This window comes from Crassostrea angulata, chromosome 2, assembly GCF_025612915.1.
Source record: "Crassostrea angulata isolate pt1a10 chromosome 2, ASM2561291v2, whole genome shotgun sequence".
In the NCBI taxonomy this organism is placed as follows: domain Eukaryota; kingdom Metazoa; phylum Mollusca; class Bivalvia; order Ostreida; family Ostreidae; genus Magallana; species Magallana angulata.
The window spans coordinates 62,389,993-62,415,068 of NC_069112.1; the positions used below are offsets into that span (position 1 = coordinate 62,389,993).

Here is a 25,076-nt window from a genome sequence, read left to right on the forward strand (position 1 = left end):
AAAAATTGTGCAAGATAGTTTTATTTATATTATGTGAATATAATCACATGGATGTAATTAGAATTATTGGTAGGTTCAAGATATTTTCGCACGTAATTTTATACTAAATTTCAAAATTTTTATATATTTTTTCTATGCAAAGGGGAAATAACTCTTTTTCTGACTTTTCTTTCAGTTGTATGTCTAAATGCTATAGTTTTTCTTATTCCAACGATTAATTTTAAAATATTTTTGTAATTTTAGTTTTCTGATAAAGTTGACATTAAAATTAAACAAGAAAAACAAATTTCTGCCTACAAGATTTTACTTTTAACAGAAAAAAATACAATTTTCTAATGCTAAAATATGCTTTAGTTTATGTTTATCTGGCATCTCAAAAAGTGTGATGACATGTATATTTTTTCTAACAATTGATGACATTTAAGTCTATTAAGTCGAAATCAGTTCGGTTTTTCAACTTTCCTCAGAGAATTTTACGAGTATGGAGCTACCTTAAAGATGTTTTTTCTTGCAAATGGTCTACACATTTTGATATATATATATATTTACTAGCACATAAAATATACATCAGCTCTAATGAATGCACAAAATCATTTAAAAATGTTTTTGGTTTCTGATTGATCTTCAAATACCCTTTATCAATGTGATGCAATTATAACTGATTAAAAAATTTTGGTAATCACTTTTGTCTTTGATGCAAAAATATTTTGTATCCATCATCTCATGAATGAACCAATAAACTGAATTTTGTGGTGAAAATGACATTTTAACATTTTTGAATCATTTTTATGTTCATTTCTTAGAGCTGATATTTATTTCCTTAACAATTGCTTTCATTGATCAAATTATTTTTTTATTATATTGGTTTTACATGATGAGAACAAGAGATTAAAATCTGTAAAATATTGTTTTATTGACTCCCATTGAAATTGCATCTCACAAGGTCATATGTGATATCAAGTATGTCCATTATAAAGACGTTCAAAATGCATGCACATGTTGCATGTTAAATGCTCTGGTGCACAACCAAAAATCACTTTAACTATAAGATAATGCTAATCATCACATTATCATTCCCTAAAATCAAAAAATAAACTAAATACCACTTTAAAAAGTAACATGTAATTTGAGGTAAACAGGAATTAAATAAGATAGGTTTTCATGTAAGCATAATAAATCTCATCTACCTAACAGAGTTTATATACATGTAACATGACAAAGTATGAAAACATTTGAATAAATTATACATAAACCATGAAACAATGGACATGAAATAAGATGAATTTGAAATTTCAAAAAATGAAAGTTTCATTGATTGTTGTTACAGCCAAGTCACTGCTCCTTCAGTCCTTGTTTTTCTTTTTATACACTGCAAGTAGTCCATTGTTCACAGAGTTAATGGCCTGCTTGAATCCATCTGCGCGTCTGTCATAGTTGTCTACGTACAAGTGTACAAGGCTGTGGCGTCGTCTCGGTGACATCTTTGCCTTTCCCTTTTTCCCATTGAAATTCATTTTGGTCATCATTTCTTCTTCACTAAACAGAAGTTTGGTCATTGACCAAAGGAAATTCCCGGCGGAGCATGCGGTAGCCCTAGCTAACTGTTGAACTTCCTTGTTGATGACAAATTCACAGTTTCCTGGGACTATATCTTTCGGAGACTTGACGTCAATGATGGTGGCGTTTGCAGGGCAGGATAACAAGATAGAGTTGTTTGTCACTGCAAAGTCCAGAGAAGAGGGGATGGAATTTTCATCCAGGTCAGTCAGTCTAGCTGGCATGGATTGGTCACTATATTCCTCCTCAGCTTCTTCTGGTCTGTCAGGAAACAGGTCAGCTGGGGTAGGATCTCCCTGGCAGTTTTCTCTCTCAAACAACTGAATAGCACTGAGTGGCTGCCTCTTTTGTTGGGTTTCCTGAGCAACCTCATTAGCCGGAACTGATGTTGGTCTTGGGGTCTGGAGCTGCCTGAGACATTCACTGAGGCCGCTTATCTCCTGTGGTGGTGTGTCAATTAGTTCCAGGATTCTGTTCAGTTTCAGGTTGGTTTCCGCCTGGGTCCTCTGAATGTAACTAAGTTTTTGGCAGCATTGAATTTCTTTCACAAAGGGTGTACACCACACATTCATTTTGGATCTGGAAAGTTTCACATTTCTGGCCTTCTCACACGCTGACCGTAGTTCTTTTTCGTTGCTTAAGACGAGAACTGACTCGGTTTGTGATCCACAGCTCGATTTATTTTCCTCGTTGTTTTCCACCAATTGTTCTATGATGTCTACCTGGTCGCTTGTGAGGTCTGCTGTGAAGCACGGCGTCCTGTTTGGCACTGCTGCTTCCTTTCTCGTTTCCCCTGCACCTTGGAAAAGAATCCTCAGTGATCTACCATCAGCCTGTCAAAAGGAAAAATGTATAAAATCATTTCCTATGCAACAGACATTTATCCCACTACAAAGCTAGGACCAAAAGAAAAATTACTGTTTGTTTGGAATCTGCCTCAATGATATACCCCTTGTGATAAAATTCCAAATAAAGCAAAAAGTAGAGAACTTTTTTAATATGATTATTATATGGTAATTATGATTCTCAGGATTTTTTTCTTTAAAAAAAAATAAACAAAAGGCCCATGGGCAACATCCCTCACCCGAGGATCAATAGGTATGATAAAATCAACTTAATGCTCTCAAACATCTGAAACAAGCCGCTTTGAGATTAGTCCGAACAACCGACAATCTACATATTTATATATAAGGTTGCGACCTTTTTGACAAATGAGAATCCCCGTCTCTTAAAGACTATCGAGTGAAGTAACATCAAGGTAAATATAACCGCACAGATTTATGGGAAATTATCTGCTGGCAGAGTTTTGTTAGCCATAATTTGATTGGCTTATCAAAAGATTATGACCTCTAAGCGGCTTGTTTCAGATGTTTGAGAGCAGTAGCGTATCACAACGGCTGATTTTATTCAGATTAAAGTATTGGGCTTCTGAGCCAAAGATCAAGAGTTCAAATCCGCCTGGAGCTTTTGTTCAGTTTATTGAAATAAATATTCAAAAATGTAATTTTACATCTAAAATTGCACATTTTACTGCCTATTTGACTTAAATACATGTACTTTTTATCCATTATAAAATCTATTATAATCAAGTAAATTTCTGCTGATTTGAGAAAATATTTCAAGGTGCAGTGAACCACCTTAAATGAATCCTTTCTCAATCTATAACAAAGACTTTTTTTCCAAGTTTGTAAAACTTTTATAACCTAAATATAAGACATACCTCTACATCAAAGGGTTGAAAATCCATTTGCTCAGTCTGTTTCTTTGCTTTCTTCTGCAACAAAAAATTGCTTTTATTCAATAAAAAATCACATATACCTCGACATGTTTTTATCGCAAATCTTACATGTAAGTACACGCTACAATTGATGTAGCATTGTGTGAAGTGATGACACTTTCTAATCGGTGTGTATTTCAATTGCGATTGGCAATAAAGATATTGATTGGCGCATTTATATATACCTGCCCATTTATCAAATGCACGTTGAGAGCATAATGCTAACAAGTGGAAAAATATGTCAGAGAAAGAAGTTGTACTAGCAAGTTAACTCAACTCAACGCATAAGTCCATCACACGCAGCATGTTCACCTAAGTGAGATTTGCGATAACAGACCCACTGGCCTTAAGGGTCACCTGAGTACAATATCCCATACAAGTTATTTCATATTAATGCATTTAATCAAGCTTAATTAAGCTTCACACTTGAGTCAAAACCTTATGTGAAGAGATAAAGTTTTTTGGGTATATGGACAATGACCCCCCCCCCCCCCCCCCCTCCTTAGGATTAGACTGATATCCATTATTTTGGTAATAATAAATTATGATATATGATTGCATGACTGGATATTGAAAAGATGAAAGACTGTTATGAATGGAAATAATTTTGTTCACTATTTTCAAAAATAAAATATATTGGAAGGAGCCCGATGCTTATTCCAGAAGTGCAAAAAGACTCAAGATGCCTTGTAAATGTCAGCCCCATGGGCAAAACAAATATCATTAGTCTCCCAGGGTAAAAAATAAAGAAAAAAAAATATTTGAGTGTCACACGATTGCTGTTTCTGTCTGACAAAGGGATCATTACTTTTCAAAAAATTATCAATAGTCAAATAACATTAGTTTTTCAGAACATCAGGCTTCACAGAGAGGCTTCTTACTCATGATACACTGTATATGCCACACTACAGTATTTACATTTTCCTGCACTTGCTTGGCTTAATTACATGAAGTCAAAAAGGAAACTAAATATTCATGTGATGGTCCAATGACCCAACGCCAAAACCCTTACACCAGGGTACAAGAAATTAACAATTTAGTAAAGAGCTTTCATGTATACATAATTAATATGAATTTGGATTTTCTTTTAGATTTGTGATAGCAGTTAACACATGATGACAATCAATGGAGGCCAATTCAATATATGTAATTTTATTGACTCACAACCTAAGAAAACTCTCTTTCAACATATATTACTCATGATTACAAAATTCTGACATATACTGTAAACAATTATTGTTTCATTTTAAAGAATTTTCAAGAATTTATTTTCAGAAATCATTTATAATACATGTAATAAGTTGATAAATCACAATTAAGCTATGGATATCACTTATGATCACAAATTACCTGTAGAACTCCAGTTGTGTTTCTGTCCAGTTCTCTTGATGGCAATCCATGATGATTTTCAGTCAATCTTGATAGAACCTTCAAAAATTAATTTCACTTTTTAAATATTGATTGATGAAAGTATTTAAAAAAAAGATATAATATGTAATAAAATAGATATATTTTTTTAAATGAAAAAAAAATCTGCTAACCTGTCCAATACTTTTTTCAAACAATGATGAGAAACTATACATCAATTTTATGTAGCCCTATATACAATTATCTAACAATAATATTTTGAAAAGTTAACACAGTTACATAGGCGTCGGAACCGGTAATAATGATTTTGAGAATAAGTGTTTGTTTTCAATATTGCTGAGGATTAGTCTACCCCCCCCCCCCACACACACTTTCAATTTGCTTCCGACGCCAGTGCAGTTATGCATAAACAGAAGATGGGCTGACAAACATAAAAATATTTTTAGAATGAGGTGAGCTTGAAAACATGGTTATTTATACAAATTCATCATATAGTCCATTTCATTTTCAACTTACCACTCTTGGTTGATCCTTTGGCTGTTTTCTTTGCTTCTGGCAAGGTTTACTTGACATCCTTCTCTTAAATACTTCTGAATCCTCCTACAAATAAAAATTGAAACAAAGTTTTATAAAGATTAAAATGACTTGTCAGTGTTTTGCATTGAGATATGAAAATGAGCATCGTAACTTATTCACACAACAAAAATTCAATCATGTCTTCTTACTATAAATATCATCTTGTAACTATTACCGTATATTTTTATTATATTTTTGACAGAAAAAAGAAAACTGAACAACTTATTTGAAAAATCCCACCTCTTCACTTTCACTGTCTTCTTTGATGTTCAGAAATCCACCAAACTTTCCTCTTCTACATAACTCTCTAGCATCCCTTGTAGCGGCAATGGATTTAGCTCTCACTCCTCTACCCCAAGCTTTGTCTTTAATGCCAAGGTCATATTCAGTGTCTGGAAATTAAAACACCATGTAAATACAAATAAAATATAGATCAAAAGGCCCCGTAAATTAGGTAATTAGATTCTCATTCCAGCATATATTTTATTATGAACTTTTCTACGACTACATATGACACCAATACAATACAGTCAGAAAGTGATATACATGTAATATCTCTCTCTCTCTCTCTCTTTCTCTCTCTCTGTTTAAAATTTAGAATGCATTCTGTTATTTTTCAGTGGGTATTTTGATATTTTGGGAATATCAGTGGATTTTGAATTCAGTAGTGTTATATGGTGTAATATTTAGTAAAGAACCTTAGAAAGTTGTGACCAGTTATAATATGCAGCCGAAGATCGAAACAAACTTCTTGAGCACCACTTTTCTAACAATGAACATTCTGAGTCATGTACGACTGAACAATTAGATTCTTTTAATTTAGTCAACATGAAAAAGAACATCTAACATGTTGAAAAAAATGACCAAGATTTAAAGAAAATAATGCAAATCCTACAATTTGTTTACAATCAGCTGTTTGAGGAAAGTCGCATATAAAGTCACCTTACCACGTGACACGCTATTAAATTAACGAGTTTTTATATGATCGTGGCTAAACTTTAAATTGAAATTATGGCTTTTTACCACTTTATACAGCAAACAAACTGTAAGAAGTTATTAATATATACACTTGTAAAGAAGACAAAAAATGTAAATTGTCCCATACTTTAGAAACATGCGATATATCCTTTAATTTTTTTGTCAAACATTCTTCAATTGTGAAAGTATTTTGATTATTGTGTTCTTTTATCCACATTAATATCAACAGGTGTTAATAGCACCTCAATCTAAACTGTCCCTTGATACCTTAACTATTTTTAAATAGGTGAAGCTAAAATATTTACCCTCAAGTGCCAAAACTTCCACAAGGTGAATCTTTCCATCATAGGACAAATCTGCCTGACTGCCCACATTTAAGTGATGGTTCCCAAAGCGATTTGTTTCAACACAAGCCGTACATCCATCCCAGTCAAATAGGACTAGCGCCCATTTTGGTGTTGAGAGTTCCACTAAAACATATCAAAGGATACGAATGTATTTATGCATTAACAGTTGAAATAATTAAAAATAAAATTAAAAGATTACAAGAGGGTTTGTGTACTAGTTTATATATTCATTAACAATTTAAAAGAAAAGAGCTCTTGTTATTTCTATAACCGTGAAAATGGTGGTTTAAAATAAATATAAATAATAAATGAAATGACTCGATCGCCCCATATTTTTTGCAAATCAGGATGATAATCTATATATTCATTTTATGTGGCCTACATTTTCATATTTGCCCATATTGGTACTGCACTTTGGCCTAAACCCCTGACCCAGGGGCCATGCATTTCACAATTAGTGGGTATGACAAGGCTACTCCCAATTATCAATCTAGTAAAGAATCCATCACTATGACATCACAATAATCAGCATGATGTCATATTTTACTTTAGACACCTTTCATTTTTAACTTTATATTTTGTCCAAATTATAAAATTACAGTCGCAATTTGTCACTAGGATCTTTTTATAATATTCACCATAAAGATGCTTTGTACCAAGTTTGGTTAAATTTGACCGAGTGGTTCTAGAGAAGAAGTATAAAAAGTTTATAAACAGAGGGGCAACGGTTGACGGACCACGGGTGATCAGAAAAGCTCATTTGAACTTTCAGTTAAAGTGAGCTAAAAAGTGAATAAGATTTGCCCCCCTCCCAGACTACCCTTAGGCTACCGGTACATTACTTGCTACAATTCAATTTACTTTTTCAATATATCTTTTTATACATGTTATATATCAATTAAGACTAATACATTTTCAGACACTACATCACAAGATGAGAAATTAATTAAATGTTTGCTTAAATTTGTTTTATTAAACAATTTACGGTAGTTGTAAATCATCATAGCTTAGTGGTTAATGACCCAAATTTAAGCCATCTCCCCTAACATTTACCTGGATTGAGATCAATGACATACCGCTTGTCAATCAAGCAAGAAACAATAGCCTGAACCCTGATTGACAGGTTTGGCCAACTGTGTCAGCTTGACACCGAGACGGGGTGTGTTGATGGCAATTGACGGTTCAAATAACTTATGTGCATCATTCCTTCTTATCGACCACCAATATTTCGTCTATTTTTTCAGTTCTTTGCTATTGTTTATATATATACGAGGGTCAATCAAAAAATACGAAGACAATGTGGCTGTGTATCATATTTTTTTCATGATAGTCATACTTAACAGATTAATCTGTGCATCAATACTTATGTCATTGATATGCGAAGTTTTAGTCCATTTGATGAAACGGTATTTTTGTTACTCCTTTTTAAAAACAACATGTTTTGTCACCACGGTGCACGGTAACGTTCAAAACATGACGTCAAGATTAAACACGCACAGTTTATAGATAAACCCCATCTTTATATCACGCTTAGTCTCTTGTGCCTTTCTCCTTACAATTTAAAATGGCACTGAACCCTTTAACATCTTATTTTCACACATTTGTTCGAGAATCATAAGTTAGTTCTTCGAAGTTTTCATTTTCTAACCGTGTATCTTTTAGTTTACAGTAGGGATATCCCTGAACGTCAGTTAACAATACTTATTTTTTGACCAAATATTTACAGATATTCTTCTCTCTCTTGGACTGTTTTATATTCAAAATACAATTACCACCATCCCCACAAAATTTATTACAGTTAAACACAAACCTGCAAATAATTGTTGACTTATTTTTTGCACCATTGAGGATTTTCACAACTTGTATCGGCTTTTTCCTGGGTTAAATCCATTTTGTTTGTACTTTTTGTTGTGCCGTGACGTCCGGCGACGTCGATGTTTTTGGTCAATTCTAAAGAGGACTACCTGTCTTTAGTTACAAATATCTGTTCGACAAAACAAAATATCCTGTCATTATTTGGAACATTGAATTCCATGACTATACTTAATGTGAGGTTTCAATATTATTTGGTTTTAAGCCCAATTTATATAGATATTACTTTCAACATTATATGGTTTATTGTTGACATAACACAAATGTTGACCGTGCGCCGTGACCTCATTTTTGCAGGATTTGATTCTAAATAATTCTTAGAAATAAAGGAATTTATTAACTTTTTTTCTTGCAAATTGTTTGAAACTATTGCTAAATTATGTCTTCCAAATTTAGTAATGATATGACGTTAATTAACATAGCTATGACAAAAGTCTTCGTATTTTTTGATTGACCTCGTATATATATAATATTATATACATATGCACATCCAATCAGAAATAAATCAATACTTTAACACTGCATGATTGCATCACAAAGAGGCATCCAATTAAGTTACATACTTAGAAATAGCCCAGAGAAAATAGGAAACTTTTCTGTAGAAGCAGTACTGTCTACTTTTCTTTCACAACATGAAAACCCAAAAAATCATTCCTAAAACCAGTCGGAATTTCCTCGAAAAATGTCAACCGTGCGTTCTCGTTGACTTGATCAAAATGTTTAACAAATAGACATTATTATACCATAGCTGTTGTTAATACTGTACGAGCAATCGCTGTAAGAAATATCAAATAGTTTAGTTTAAGAATGGTATAGTACAATATACTACTACTGTTCGCCCAGAAAGACCAGTAGGCTGGGACGTTTTACTCCTACATGTTTTACATTGTATAAATATGTGGTAACAGTAAATTAATACAGTATTAAAGTTTAATATTAGTTATCAATATAATTTGTATTTTGTCCTGTTTGTATTATTATTATTCCAATATGTATCTATTGGCTTTCATAATTAATAACACCCGTCTCTTATTCTATATATAAATCCCCTCTTAGCTTGTCATGAAGAGTCTACACCTGACGGTAATTAAATAGAAATTACTTAATCATGCAGACACCTTATACTGATTGCTAAATAAGTATATCTGTAGGTAGTCAATCTTTTAACTTCAAAAGTCAATTGATGATAATGGAAAATGGATCTTCCCATACATGTAACCACTAGTTCTCATACATGTAATTAACACCCATCTCATAATTAAAGTTTCTCCTCCTTAACTTGATATGGAGAGACCACATTAGTTTTAACACTATAATTAGAAAATTAATCAGACACTCAATGATGATTGCTAAATTAATAAACATACTTACATGAATATACATCATCGTGTGGACAATTGTTTTATGCATTGAATGTTTAAGTTTTTAATGAATTTGTAACAATAATCATTTTTTGACAGTGTTTTAGTAAAGTTAATATTAATCGACATATATATATATATATTTATTTTAAAACATCAGAATATATATCGTTATATATAATGTAGGTGTGAAATGTCTCAGCACGAAAGGTCTTTCAGGGTGAATAGTCTTGTTGCGAAACGTCAATAGGAGCGAAACGTCATGTTACCTTCCATTGTTATGTAATACCTTTTTACCTTTTATGTGTTAATTATTAAACAAAGAATATTTGACCAAGCAAAACAAGAATTTTTTGCAGTTATTTAGTTTTAACAATTCCAGTAAATATTCATTTTATAAATACCTTATTCCACAACATTGCTTACAAAGCTACCTTACAAAACCCATGCCTGCTATTCTTTAAGTTTGCAAGAGGCATTTATGATAATTAAATTTCTAAAATTAGATTGTCTTCTCATAAACCTTTTTTTTTTTTTGGGGGGGGGGGGGGGGGGGGAGAGAGAGAGACCTTCAATATTCAAACTTGTGCTAAGTACTTTTAAACTCAGAAAATGTCAATTTATGAATAATCTTGAAATTCAAAGTATATATAAGTAATAGTATCTTATATGTTTATCGTCGCTGTATTATATACGCTTTCAGTCAGGGATATGAAACATACATGGAACAGCCATATCAACATGTTATTTTGTTCTCTTCCACCGCTAAAAATATAGTACCATAAACTATGTAAAGATAAATCTTTATAATTTAGGAGTAAATATAATTTAATGATTATTTTTCGAAAGTGCATATCAAATTGGTTATGTAAGGTTGGACGTTTTATTTCATCTTACAAAAATAAATATACTAATTAAACATGTGGTGGCGTTTCTATTTTTGCTCATGGCACATGAATTAGCCAAGCATATTCATAGAAAATTGAACGTCGCAGATTTCCAATGCAAACATAAGGGGAAATATACACTGAATGTAAATATATAATAATATATTAATTGTGTGAACATGAATACTGATGGGCTGTAAAGCCTAAAGTGAATAAAGAATGAATGAATAGAAAAAAACAGTACATTTTGCTCTGCAATGGTTTGGATATTGGAGATAAAAAAAACACACCAATAATTAATCTGCTCATCATTAATCAGTGCTGTGTTGTCATTATATTAATTATGATTAAAAAAAAACATTTGTGTTTACAATTATGATTAATTACTGTCAGTAAATTTGTTTAAATATTTCTATAAAACATAAACACAGGATTAAACAAATTAATAATTTGAAACATATATTAATCTTAATTCATAATATGCTCTTAATTTATTTTTTTAACTTTGACAAAAATATTTGCAAAGATAACTTTATATATAATAATATAAAATATAATTTATACACTTGTATAACTCGTGATGAATTGTTGGTTTAATAAAACGTGATCTATAGGCCAAATGGGCCGAGTGCCCAATATTAACGTAAAAATAAAAATAATTGCTTAAAATTTGTATTATACATCACAATTGTATGTGTATAATATACATATGTCACTATAATAAATAAATTACTAACTTACTTATAATGGATGTTTGTTTTCAATAGATAATTTTAAAAAAAATTAAATTTATATATACAAGTAATATTTACCTACTATAATTAACAATTAAACTTCCTTGTAAGTCTATGATGTACTATGTACAGACTAATCATGTTCCTGCATGTTGTGTTATTAATATGTAAACCTATGAGATGATTGTCTTGTACAAATAAAGAACTTGAACTATATTCCTTTATATCAGTCTAATTATTAATGATTATTAAAGATTAATCTTTCCCTGTCTTGCATGGTTACTTTACTATTATAATAATGTATTCAATGCAGTATCTTTATTTGACTTATCAACAGCAATTTAGATTTATAAAAATAAAACCTTATTATTCATATTCCATGAATTGATTATTGATGAGAAAACGAAGATTAAATAATGCATTATTTGAGTCAATTCCTAATTAATGTACTTACCATTGGTACCTGCAAGCTTGCGTCGTGGCATGACTGCTGTCTATTTATCCAAATATCACAAAATTCCAATGGCCTGGAGTAATCTAAACAATGTAATGATTTTCAAAAGTTCAAGTCATTGAAATCTGAGTTTTAAATACTACATGCAGCTCTCAATGAAACTTTATAAACCAATCATTTATTGCGTACCCCTAAAAATGACCAATTAAAAATGGGAGTACCCTTGTAATGGCTTCACACTAAAAAAACAGGTAACCCAATCAGACACAGGATACATATAATACACGGACATGGGGTAAATGGTTACCCTCTTCAACAATGGTGTCACCCAGCCTTCCCCAAGAACATGGCTTCTCTTTAATGACTTTTATTAAATGACATAAGAATTTTAAAGCAATCTACAAAAATTGTTTATGACATATTAATATTCTATATTGACATACTAATAGTATCCTTTATCTAACAATAAAGATAACTGTTAAAAAAACTTGAAACATACACTTTTTTTATTTATCTGTACATAGTATGTACACCACTATATTATAGTATGTACACCACTATATTTTTACCAATATAAAAGCTGACTTTATGAAGTTTATCACATATCATGCTGATTAATTATATATAATATGCATTTGCATGCATGTACTAATTAGGTGTCTCTATTAAATTATGTTTTCTAAGTCAATTATAATTATAATTTTATTTTTTAACTGAATAATGGTTTAGGCACCAGCATACATTTGTGGAAGTTAATTATAATTTACATTTTATTATTTAAAACTTCATGAAGTATAATCTGCATCTTATGCATAATTTGTTATTTTTTTAAATATCATATTATTTTGTCACATCATATTATTTTCTATATTTAATTTTCTAATTGCAAACGGTAAAGACTTTAAATCATTTACTTTGTGTATGACATGAATTGTTAAAACAACACCCGCACCGTATCCTGCCCCCTCTCTAGATAGGTGCTATTAGGAGAAGATAATGAAGAGATCCTCTAGTACATGTAATACAATGAGGGTTTCACACCTCACTTTGGAAGTAAACCATGAAGAAATTTTTTTATATATAAATCAGTAGCCAAATAAGTATACTGAACAATTTTATGACATTCAAGTGTTGTATAATTCCAAAAATAGAAAAAAATACAATAATTTGTTTTCTTTTTCTTGAAATATCAATAATGAAATACTTCCCCTTATATAACATTTGTTTATTGTCATAACTGGCAATCTAACCACAAAGTTGTTTTAGTCTAAATGCACGTTCATAAATATAAATGGAGCAAACTGTCAGTAAAAGTTATTATAAGTGATATCTTAATTCAATTGTATCTAAATAAGTCCTTAAATATTTTCAGCGCATAAAGTGTTATCTTTTGAGAGTTTCAACTATTTCAAAAAATTGTTATAATCGACATTAAATAGAACATGTAGATCATATTCAATATTGCCAAACTAAATTACAAGATGTGCAGATTCAAACAGTTAGCGGCTGACAGCGAAATCATTGTAGACTAGAGGGACAAACGTGCCATAGTGGTAATACCTAAATGATACTATCTAACTTGTATTATTGACCTATTTCTAACTTTTAATTAGTACAAAAGAAATTTTATTCAATTATATTTACATAAGTTTTTGTTTTTTTTCTTTCGGGGGGGGGGGGGGGGGCAGCTTGTTATACATGCATACAGTTATTTCCAAATTATATTTATTTAACATGTTTCAGTAAACATACGACTAACAATTATATCCGATTTAGAGAGAATTTATTAAGCAGTATGATTAGTAATTTCACATTTTTATGACTTTTACTAATTATTGGCATTGTACACCTCCCAAGCATGGGCATCCTATTCACTCTTCTCTCAATGACATGTCTGCATCATACAGTGTTTTCAATGGGATAAAAACTCTTTACCGAGGTAATAAGGAATATTTCAATGTGAATGCGTGTTTTGATAATTTTAATATATATTTATTTGCATAACTTTTGTTCCATACGTTGTTTTTTGACATTGTTTACAAATTGTGTCCTACTTTCTTCCCTTACTTATATATGCCATAGCGGATAATTTGTAGACTTAATTACATATGAATGGTCAAAAAGGTTTGTTATGTATAAAAATGTGTTTTTTCCCTGCAGATAATACCTAACGGACTTAAAATCTATACGAAGCTGATACGCTTTGCTACTGCTACTTTCCAAGTATATGGGACAAATTCTTACTGTGACCTGAGCGTAGCCTGGTCACACTAAGGTTATTCTTTCTAATATATAACATGCATTAACTGGCGGATTTTGGGGATAGGTAGACAACATAAGCTGCATTATTGACTTCAATAAAATATAAGTTAAAATAAATAACATGTTATTTATATCTCTGATAATCATCATCAGTTGAAATGTTTGTGAGTCGGTCCTATGATATCGCAGTAGTTTGTTAAAAAATCTATTGATATGCATATATTTCCAGAAACTAATGTTATTGTGAGATTTCTCTATTATACAGTTATATACCTCAGTGATGTTCAGCGTGTCTCTGTTTACTATGTCTAAAAGTAATTTTCGTAAATTCGAAATTTAGAGATTTTAAGTAGTAATACTTACGGTAGACGTTAGAAGTAATCCGGTAGACCGACCACGTCACGCCTCATAAATATGCATGTATTTCCGAGTTATTTATAAACGCTTTCCAAGTTATTTATAAACGCCTTCCGGGTTATTTATATACGTCTTCCGAACAGTGGTTTGTTATAAACGGAATGACTTACTTTACATAATGAAATGTATGTACATGTATATTTGTTTTTATGCAACCAACATATTTGTTTTTATGCAACCAACAAAGTAAAACTCATTTCCCCCCAAAAGTTCAAGCTACAAATTAGCGCCGTGCAGAGAAAGGGGTGGGGGGGGGGGTATATTATTCTCTGTGAGGATATTAAGTGTTTGATTAAATAATAATATTCATTTATGAACAGGCAATAGTGGTCCGTGTTGTTTAAAAAAACATGGATAGGCACGATAATAAATTGATTCTAAAATGGTATAAATCATTTAGTAATTAATCTTGTAATGTACATATATAACGTTAACCGTTTTAAATCCGAAAAAAAAATCACCAACCCTACATTAATTAATTGTATTTGCGTAAACCGAAAGCCAGTATGGCGCATTTTCCAATGTTTTACCATGTTTACCACTGTTTACAGGCATGATATATAGTATAAGAAAAAGAACAACTGGTTTATGAGTAATTTTCAGACAATTTCCTAAGTATATCAATTTTGACATCTTACAATTGTGTCATGAAGAGAGTTTGACGTAAAGACTGCGAAGGAATACAGGTAACGTTATATTGCTGCATCATATATAGTCAGGTACCTTTTAATTATCCCGGAAATCCAAAACAAATATTCCACATGACCGAGTGGAATAATGACAGGAACTCCATTCGTCGTGTTATTGTGTTATTGTTATTTGTGCATGACATCAAAATAACTTTAATATTTTTTCAAGATATGCTTTTATTTACGATTAATATACTTGGCTTATCCAAACAGGTTGTCATAGCACCGTATCTGTCACATAGATTGTGCTATATTACATAGGTCAGTTTAACATATCTCAATGCCAGATCCCAATAGGAAAGTTCACATATATGTTGTGTCATTTTACAATACTCACATATATGTCACTATACAACAACATATAACAATTTACAATTTCTGAGGTCTAGCTCATACACCTATAATATATATTAGAACATAGGTCAGTCTAGTAGATTCCAAGGTCAGTCTGCCAGATCCCATTACAAATGGTCACATATATGTCACTATATAACAACATTCAATTATTCACAACTTCTATATGAGGTCTCTTACACCTATTATATAAATAAGAACTGGTCAGTCTAGCAGATTCCAAGGTCAGTCTGCCAGATCCAATTACAAAAGGTCACATATATGTCACCATATAACAACACATGACAATTTACAACTCCATATGAGGTCTCTTACACCTATTATATATATTACATGCAGAACATTGGTCAGTCTAGCAGATTCCAAAGTCAGTCTGTCAGATCCCATTACAAAAGGTCACATATATGTCACCATATAACAACATATGACAATTCACAACTTCTATATGAGGTCTCTTACACCTATAATATATATTAGAATATTGGTCAGTCTAGCAGATTCCAAGGTCAGTCTGTCAGATCCCATTACAAAATGTCACATATATGTCACCATATAACAACATATGACAATTTACAACTTCTATATGGGGTCTCTTACAACTTTAATATATATTAGAACATAGGTCAGTCTAGCAGATTCCAAGGTCAGTCTGTCAGATCCCAATATGAACGATAAAATATATATCACTATATGACAATTACAACTTCTATATGTGGTCTCTTACACCTATTATATAAATTAGAACATTGGTCAGTCTAGCAGATTCCAAGGTCAGTCTGCCAGATCCCATTACAAAAGGTCATATATATGTCACCATATAACAACATTCAATTATTCACAACTTCTATATGAGGTCCCTTACACCTATTATATAAATTAGAACATTGGTCAGTCTAGCAGATTCCAAGGTCAGTCTGCCAGATCCCATTACAAATGGTCACAAATGGTTGACAGAGTAGAATTAGATAAAATTATATTTTTGAACAAGTCATTGTACCTTAACCGCAACTGGGCAAGATATATATGTGTCCTAATTGTTTCATCTGTTGGATAGTAGGCAGCATCAGACAATGCAGGACGCTTCATGTCTTTAAATAGCAGGGTATCAACATACACATGCAGATGTCTACGCATCTCTGAGACACTTGTAACCCCGTGTCCAACAAGTTCCCCTAGTTTATCCCGTACTTCCTTGGATAAAGGATTCATGAAGCCGGCAAGCTGAAAATTGTAACAAATTTGATACATAACAATTATATTAATTTACTTATCAGAATTAAAATCAATTGTAACAAAAACTTTTTTCATTGTCAATACTATACAATTATTGCTGTTTTTGAGGTTAATATGATAATTTAGCTACCTAGAAGTACAATATTGACCATGCCTTCGGCTAGCTCAGTTAATATATTGTACTTCTTGGCTAATTGGTGAATATTGTACTTCTCAGGTAGCTAAATCATCATATTGACCGAAAAACAGCAATAATTGTTTAATTATGTGATTCAGTGACAAATAGACTAGACATATCAAACTGGGTGTTATCAAGACATTTTAATTTTTTTTAGAATGTTGAATATTTGACAATCAGAGATCAAGGAATTAACCAATCATATAACAATAAAAATTAAATGACTGCATAATATTATGTAAATATATTTTAAGGGAGAACTTAATTATGATAATGTTGACTGTGTCTCTACATATATGGAAACTTTGATAGAGACTTTCCTTTACTAAATTATATAACAATATCTGATATTAACTTGTCCAGTAAGATGTGTTGACCCATGATCCTCCCTCTTTGGAAGCAAAATATAAATCCGCCTCTGTTTATTGACATTATCAGGTACATCAGAAAGGTCATCCCTCAGATGTTCACTTGCATTTCTTTTTATTTTTTCCGTGTTTTTCTTCACCTAAAGAAAAATTACCAAATAATATAATTAATCAGCTTAAATATATCAATTGAATTAATTCATTACAGTATTTTTAAAATGATTTTAATTGTTTAAAAAAACTAAATGAAACTAATAACAAGATTTTACCTGATAATCAGGGAAGAAGACAACATCCTTCATTACAATCTTGGCCTGGCAACCCTTCTTTTTAGAAGCTTGAAGTAATTGTTTTCGTTTTCTTGGGACTGGATGATCACCCTGATTAATGCATTTATACATTAGGGACAAACATTTCAAAATTAATTTTAAACAAGAGACCCACAGGCCTTAATGGTCACCTTTAGTTACAGGCTGCAAGAAAAAAGGTGTGCTTGTATCACATTATATTGCATAAGACAGACCACAAGAGCTGACCCGAGTAAAGCTATAGCACTCTCCGAGCAGATGGCAGACCTCAAGCAGACCTGGGGTAAACTTTTTGGGTCTGCTTTAGAGTAAGGTTGTGTCTGGTTGGTACTGTAAGCATGGAGACCTCATATAGATATTGTAAATTGTTATAATATTGTAACCAGGATTGTAAAATGACAGAATATGTGACCTTTCATATTGGAATCTGGCAGACTGACCTTGGAATCTGTTAGACTGACCTTTGTTCTAATATATATTATAGGTGTAAGTGACCTCATATAGAAGTTGTAAGTTGGTATATGTTGTTGTATAGTGACATATATGTGACCTTTTGTAATATGATCTGACAGACTGACCTTGGAATCTGCTAGACTGACCTATGTTATATTATATATTATTAGTGTAAGTGACCTCATACAGAAATTGTAAATTGTTATATGTTGTTGTATAGGTGTTAGATACCTCAGGCAAAATAGCGAATTGTAATCAATATTGTAAAATGACAGAATATGTGACCTTTCGTATTGGAATCTGGTAGACTGACCTTGGAATCTGCTAGACTGACCTAAGTTATATTATATATTATAGGTGTAAGGGACCTCATATAGAAGTTGTAAATTGTTATATGTTGTTGTATAGTGACATTTATGTGACCTTTCATATTGGGATCTGACAGACTGACCTTGGAATCTGCTAGACTGACCTTTGTTCTTATATATATTATAGGTGTAAGGGACCTCATATAGAAGTTGTAAATTGGTATATGTTGTTGTATAGTGACATTTATGTGAACTTTCATATTGGGATCTGGCAGACTGACCTTGGAATCTGCTAGACTGACCTATGTTATATTATATATTATTAGTGTAAGTGACCTCATACAGAAATTGTAAATTGTTATATGTTGTTGTATAGTGACATACATGTGTCCTTTCTTATTGAGATCTGGCAGACTGACCTGGGAATCTGCTAGACTGACCTATGTTATATCATATATTATAGGTGTCAGATACCTCAGGCAAAATAGCGAATTGTAATCAGTATTGTAAAATGACAGAATATGTGACCTTTCATATTGGAATCTGGTAGACTGACCTTGGAATCTGCTAGACTGACTTATGTCATATCATATATTAAAGGTGTAAGGGACCTCATATAGAAATTATAAATTGTTATATGTAGTTGTATAGTGACATGTGTGACCTTTTGTAATGGGATCTGACAGACTGACCTTGGAATCTGCTAGACTGACCTATGTTGTTACAAATCATTTAGTGTAGTGTAGCATCTATTTTAAATACATGTATTAAAATAGCTATTTACATGTACATTTACCTTAAGGCAAGAGTCCCTCCCTTCTTTGAGCTCATTCTTTTTCTTTTTGTGTTTGTCTTTTCCGAATATGCAGTGTCTCTCACACCTAGCCAAAATGATGAAGGGTGTTCCGTCATAAGGAACAATACAAGGATCTCCAACATCATTAAATCGTACTCGAGACTTCTCATTAATAACTGCAAAGAAAAATATGTCAGTTTTCCCATAGATCGTATTTACGAAGTACAACTGAATCATTGGGTATTGCTTGATCATATGCAAAATTTATTGTTTTTAAAAAATGATATTTTACATCAATTAATAATTGATGTAAGATAATATTTAAAACAATCAATACGGGGGTTTCCTAATGTTTTTAAACTGGGTCCAGGGTCCATATAATGGGAAAATTGATGTTCAAACTGTTGATATTGGGGAAAATAATAAATTTTCTAAAAGTACTATTAGTTTCATAATTATGTAAGTATGTAATGATTTATTATTTAAATGACGCATCCCTGAATTATTACAAAAAATATGAAATTGCATATAAAATATTGGCCTCAGAGACTTTTGAGACACTGTGGATGTATACATGTGATGTACATCATATCTTTTCCACATTTAAAACCCATTACATGTAGCATGCGCGGATCTAGAGGGGGGGTCGGGGGGGTCCCGACCCCCCCCCCCCCCTGGAAAATGAAAATTTATTAAATTTACATAGTAAAATTATCGCGAAAATATGCCTCGGACCCCCCCTGGCAAACACAATTATCCTTCGGACCCCCCCTGGAAAAATTTTCTGGATCCGCGCATGTGTAGTATGAAAATAAGGGGGGGGGGGGGGGTGATAAGTAGTAAGTTGTATATTAAGTAACAATGATGTGTGGTATTAAGTTAAGTACTGTAATTCTGGTAATTAAATACCTCAATCAAATAAGTCAGATAATCTTTTGATGCAGGATTTGCATGCTGTGTCCTACCTAGGCTAATTGATAGGTGGGTAGGGAGGGGTATTTCAATGATCATCACAATATACAAGTATATATACATCTTACTAGGTTATACATATAATTTACATTACTGTAGATGGGGTCTGAATTAGGACAGTATAAATGCAGATTATTTTTAAATAAAAGAGAGAGAGAGAGAGAGAGAGAGAGAGAGAGAGAGAGCGTCTATAGTTTTATAAATACAATATAGCCTTGTCTTCCAACAGTCTGATTTTAAGTTAATACTATAATATATTTTTCATTGACCATAATATTCCTTCAATAACTCAAAACTCAATAGATAATGAAAAATGCTATTTATTATGGGCATACAAGAGTACGTATAGGTAACGTTACCGATTTCTGGCCTTCCAAAGTTAGCTTCCTTCTTCCCCGAAACAAATGTTATGGATGAGTCAACTTCGTATGCTTTTCTGATTTTTTCTGCATCCTCAAAAGTACCCACCCACCCACACAATCCGTCCTCTGTCACGGGTGTCCATAACGTTTTCCACATGATCGCACCATGTGCAATGTCACCCGCGCTGGCCTATTTTTACTTTCTCGTCAATGATCGGTATTTTCCGTAACCTTATGAATATTAAGCAGTTATGACGCGGTCGGTCTACCGGATTACTTCTAACGTCTACCAATACTTACATGTACTTGTCCACGAATAACAACTGAACAAGGCCAGAACATGGCGCCGATACATTTGTAGCAAATAAAAATACATCCAAATAAAATGTGGCAATCGCAGATCTGTCTTTGTTGTGTAGTTGATGTTTCTTCTCTTTAATGCCATCACAAAAATAAAACAGTGTGACATTCCACATTGGTTTAAACGATCACAACGTCTCTGTCTTTTGAAGACACGAATGTTTCACTTTCAACTACGCTTCCGGGAATCCGGTTTCACTAAATCGTGCGTGGATAATTCGCGCTTTGCGATCGAAAGATTTAATTACATGAACGAAATAATAAAACAGAAACATATTGTCATTATTAAAAGCAGTATGAAATGGACGAAATATTTTATAATGCTCATTCAAACAACATCGTTTTTATTCGTTTTGTCAATATAATCTGTAAAATCAATATACCCTCTCTTGAATCTGATTGGCTGAAGGACTCAGAGCAGGATAGGATAGGATAGGATAGGATAGGATTAAATTACTATTAGCTCTATCATGTATCCTGTATCCTGCATCCTATATCCTGTATCCTATCCTATCCTATCCTTGTCAACTTTCAGGATAGCAGCACTGTACGGGGACCCCTGGTCACCCTACAGAGGATGGCCGGTGACTCTCCAAAATGATATAAGGTGACCCCTGGTCACCCTACTGTGGAAGACCGGTAACTCCCCATAGTGTAAAATGACATAAGGTGACCCCTGGTCACCCTACTGTGGAAGACCGGCAACTCTCCATGGTGCAAAATGACAGGAGGTGACCCGTGGACATCCTTCAGTGGATGACTAATGACTCACCATCCTGTAAAGTGACATAAGGTGACCTCTGGTCACCCTAGAGTATATGACCGGTGACTCTCACCTTATGTCATATAACATGATGGAGAGTCACCAGTAATCCACAGTAGGGTGCTCACAGGTCACCGTATATCATTTTGGAGAGTCACCGGCCATCCTCTGTAGGGTGACCAGGGGTCCCCGTATGTCATTTTACACAATGGAGTGTGGCTGGCCATCCACTGTAGGGTGACCAGGGGTCACCTTTTATCATTTTACACGATGGAGAGTCACCGGTAATCCACTGTAGGGTGACTAGGGTTTCCCGTATATCATTTTACACAATGGAGGGTCACTGGTCATCTGTAGGATGACCAGGGGTCACCCTATGTTATTTTACACTATGGAGAATCATCGGTCATCCACTGTAGGATGACCAGGGCATCCACTGTAGGATGACCAGGGGTCACCTTATGCCATTTTACACTTTGGAGAGTGATCGATCATCCTCTTTAGGGTGACCAGGGGTCCACTTATGTCATTTTTAACTATGGAGAGTCACCGGTTATCCTCTGTAAGATGACCAGGTGTCACCTTATATCCTTTAACACGATGGAGAGTCACCGGTCATCCACTGCAGAGTTACCAGGGGTCCTTGTATGTCATTTTACACGGATGAGAGTCACCGGTCATCCTCTGTAGGGTGACCAGGGGTAACCTTATATCATTTGACACGATGGAGAGTCACCGTTCATCCTTTGAAAGGTGACAAGGGGTCCCCGTTTGTCATTTTACATGATGGAGAGTCACCGGTCATTCACTGTAGGATGACCAGGGGTGACCTTATATTATTTTACACAATGTAGAGTCATCAGTACCCTCTGCAGGGTGGCCAGGAGTCACTTTATGTCATTTTACACTTTGGAGAGTCACCGGCCGTCCACTGCAGGGTGACCAGGGGTCTCCGTATGTCATTTAACACGATGAATAGTCACCGGTCATCCACTGCAGGGTGACCAGAGGTCACCTTATGTCATTTTACACGATAGAGAGACACTGGTCGTCAACTGTAGGTTAAACAGGGGTCACCTTATGTCATTTTACACGATGGAGAGTCACCGGTCATCTTCTGTAGGGTGACCAGTTGTCACCTTATGTCATTTTACGCCATGGAGAGTCATCAGTTATCCTCTGGAGGATGATCGGTGACTCTCCATTGCGTAAAATGACATACGGGGACCCCTGGTCACCCTACAGTGATTGACCGGTGACTCTATATTATGTAAAATGATATAAAGTGACCTGTGGGCACCCTGCAGTGGATTACTGGTGATCTCCATCCTGTTATATGACATAAGGTGACCCGAGATCTCCGTACTGATATAAAGAATTAATACAACAGTGATAAAAAAAACTTAGGTTACCTTTGGTCCCCCTAGGCATATTTCATTTATTCATTGTGTAAAAAGACATACGGGGACCCCTAGGTCACCCTACAGTGGTTGACCGGTGACTCTGCATTGTGTAAAATGATATAAGGTGACTTGTGGGCACCCTGCAGTGGATTACTGGTGACTCTCCATCCTGTTCTATGACATAAGGTGACCCGAGATCTCCGTATTGATATAAAGAACTAATACAACAGTGATAAAAAAAACTTAGGTTACCTCTGGTCCCCCTAGGCATATTTCATTTATTCATTGTGTAAAATGACATGCGGGGACCCCAGGTCACCCTACAGTGTTTGACCGGTGAGTGACTTTGCATTGTGTAAAATGATATAGTATGACCTGTGTACACCCTGCAGTGGATTACTGGTGATCTCCATCCTGTTATATGACATAAGGTGACCCGAGATCTCCGTACTGATATAAAGAATTAATACAACAGTGATAAAAAAAACTTAGGTTACCTTTGGTCCCCCTAGGCATATTTCATTTATTCATTGTGTAAAAAGACATACGGGGACCCCTAGGTCACCCTACAGTGGTTGACCGGTGACTCTGCATTGTGTAAAATGATATAAGGTGACTTGTGGGCACCCTGCAGTGGATTACTGGTGACTCTCCATCCTGTTCTATGACATAAGGTGACCCGAGATCTCCGTATTGATATAAAGAACTAATACAACAGTGATAAAAAAAACTTAGGTTACCTCTGGTCCCCCTAGGCATATTTCATTTATTCATTGTGTAAAATGACATGCGGGGACCCCAGGTCACCCTACAGTGTTTGACCGGTGAGTGACTTTGCATTGTGTAAAATGATATAGTATGACCTGTGTACACCCTGTAGTGGATAAATGGTGACTCTCCATCCTGTAATATGACAAAAGATGACCCGAGATCTCCGTATTGATATAAAGAACTAATACAACAGGGATAAAAAAAACTTAGGATACCTCTGGTCCCCCTAGGCATATTTCTTTTATTTATTGTGTAAAATGACATACGGGGACCCCTGGTCACCCTACAGTGGTTGACCGGTGACTCTGCATTGTGTAAAATGATATAAGGTGACCCGTGGACACCCTGCAGTGGATTACTGGTGACTCTCCATCCTGTTATATGACATAAGGTGACCCGAGATCTCCGTATTGATATAAAGAATTAATACAACAGTGATAAAAAAACTTAGGTTACCTCTGGTCCCCCTAGGCATATTTCATTTATTCATTGTGTAAAATGACATACGGGGACCCCAGGTCACCCTACAGTGGTTCACCGGTGAGTGACTTTGCATTGTGTAAAATGATATAGTATGACCTGTGGACACCCTGCAGTGGATAACTGGTGACTCTCCATCCTGTAATATGACATAAGATGACCCGAGATCTCCGTATTGATATAAAGAACTAATACAACAGTGATAAAAAAAACTTAGGTTACCTCTGGTCCCCCTAGGCACATCTCATTTATTCATTGTGTAAAATGACATACGGGGACCCCAGGTCACCCTACAGTGGTTGACCGGTGACTCTGCATTGTGTAAAATGATATAAGGTGACCTGTGGACACCCTGCAGAGGTCCATCCTGTTATATGCAAAAGGTGACCCGAGATCTCCGTATTGATATAACGAATTAATACAACAGGGATAAAAAAAAACTTAGGTTACCTCTGGTCCCCCTTGGCATATTTCATTTATTCATTGCGTAAAATGACATATGTGGACCCCAGGTCACCCTACAGTGGTTGACCGGTGACTCTCCATTGTATAAAATGATATAAGGTGACCTGTGGGCACCATGCAGTGGATTACTGGTGACTCTCCATCCTGTAATATAACATAAGGTGACCCGAGATCTCTGTATTGATATAAAGAGTTAATACAACAGTGATAAAAAAAAACCTTA

At 33.9% G+C, this 25,076-nt stretch overlaps 2 protein-coding genes across 3 annotated transcripts; both read right to left on the reverse strand.

Moving 5' to 3' along the window:
* Nucleotides 1-903: 903 nt before the first annotated feature.
* Nucleotides 904-21,364, reverse strand: LOC128172645 (uncharacterized). Of its 2 annotated transcripts, XM_052838421.1 has the most exons (8): nucleotides 20,912-21,364; nucleotides 11,912-11,994; nucleotides 6,562-6,726; nucleotides 5,519-5,670; nucleotides 5,219-5,302; nucleotides 4,685-4,762; nucleotides 3,278-3,331; nucleotides 904-2,390 (listed from the first exon to the last, which is right to left on the reverse strand). In XM_052838421.1, exons 2-8 carry the CDS (start codon nucleotides 11,940-11,942, stop codon nucleotides 1,344-1,346), a joined length of 1,611 nt encoding a protein of 536 aa, XP_052694381.1. In that variant the 5' UTR covers nucleotides 11,943-11,994; nucleotides 20,912-21,364; the 3' UTR covers nucleotides 904-1,343. The 2 variants fall into 2 exon arrangements, with proteins under 2 accessions (XP_052694381.1, XP_052694380.1); XM_052838420.1 differs by lacking the exons at nucleotides 11,912-11,994; nucleotides 20,912-21,364 and adding an exon at nucleotides 8,414-10,336.
* Nucleotides 16,561-20,889, reverse strand: LOC128174633 (calcium-responsive transcription factor-like). The gene is made up of 5 exons (XM_052840142.1): nucleotides 20,609-20,889; nucleotides 19,278-19,453; nucleotides 17,682-17,792; nucleotides 17,400-17,552; nucleotides 16,561-16,854 (listed from the first exon to the last, which is right to left on the reverse strand). Exons 1-5 carry the CDS (start codon nucleotides 20,766-20,768, stop codon nucleotides 16,561-16,563), a joined length of 894 nt encoding a protein of 297 aa, XP_052696102.1. The 5' UTR covers nucleotides 20,769-20,889.
* Nucleotides 21,365-25,076: the final 3,712 nt, after the last annotated feature.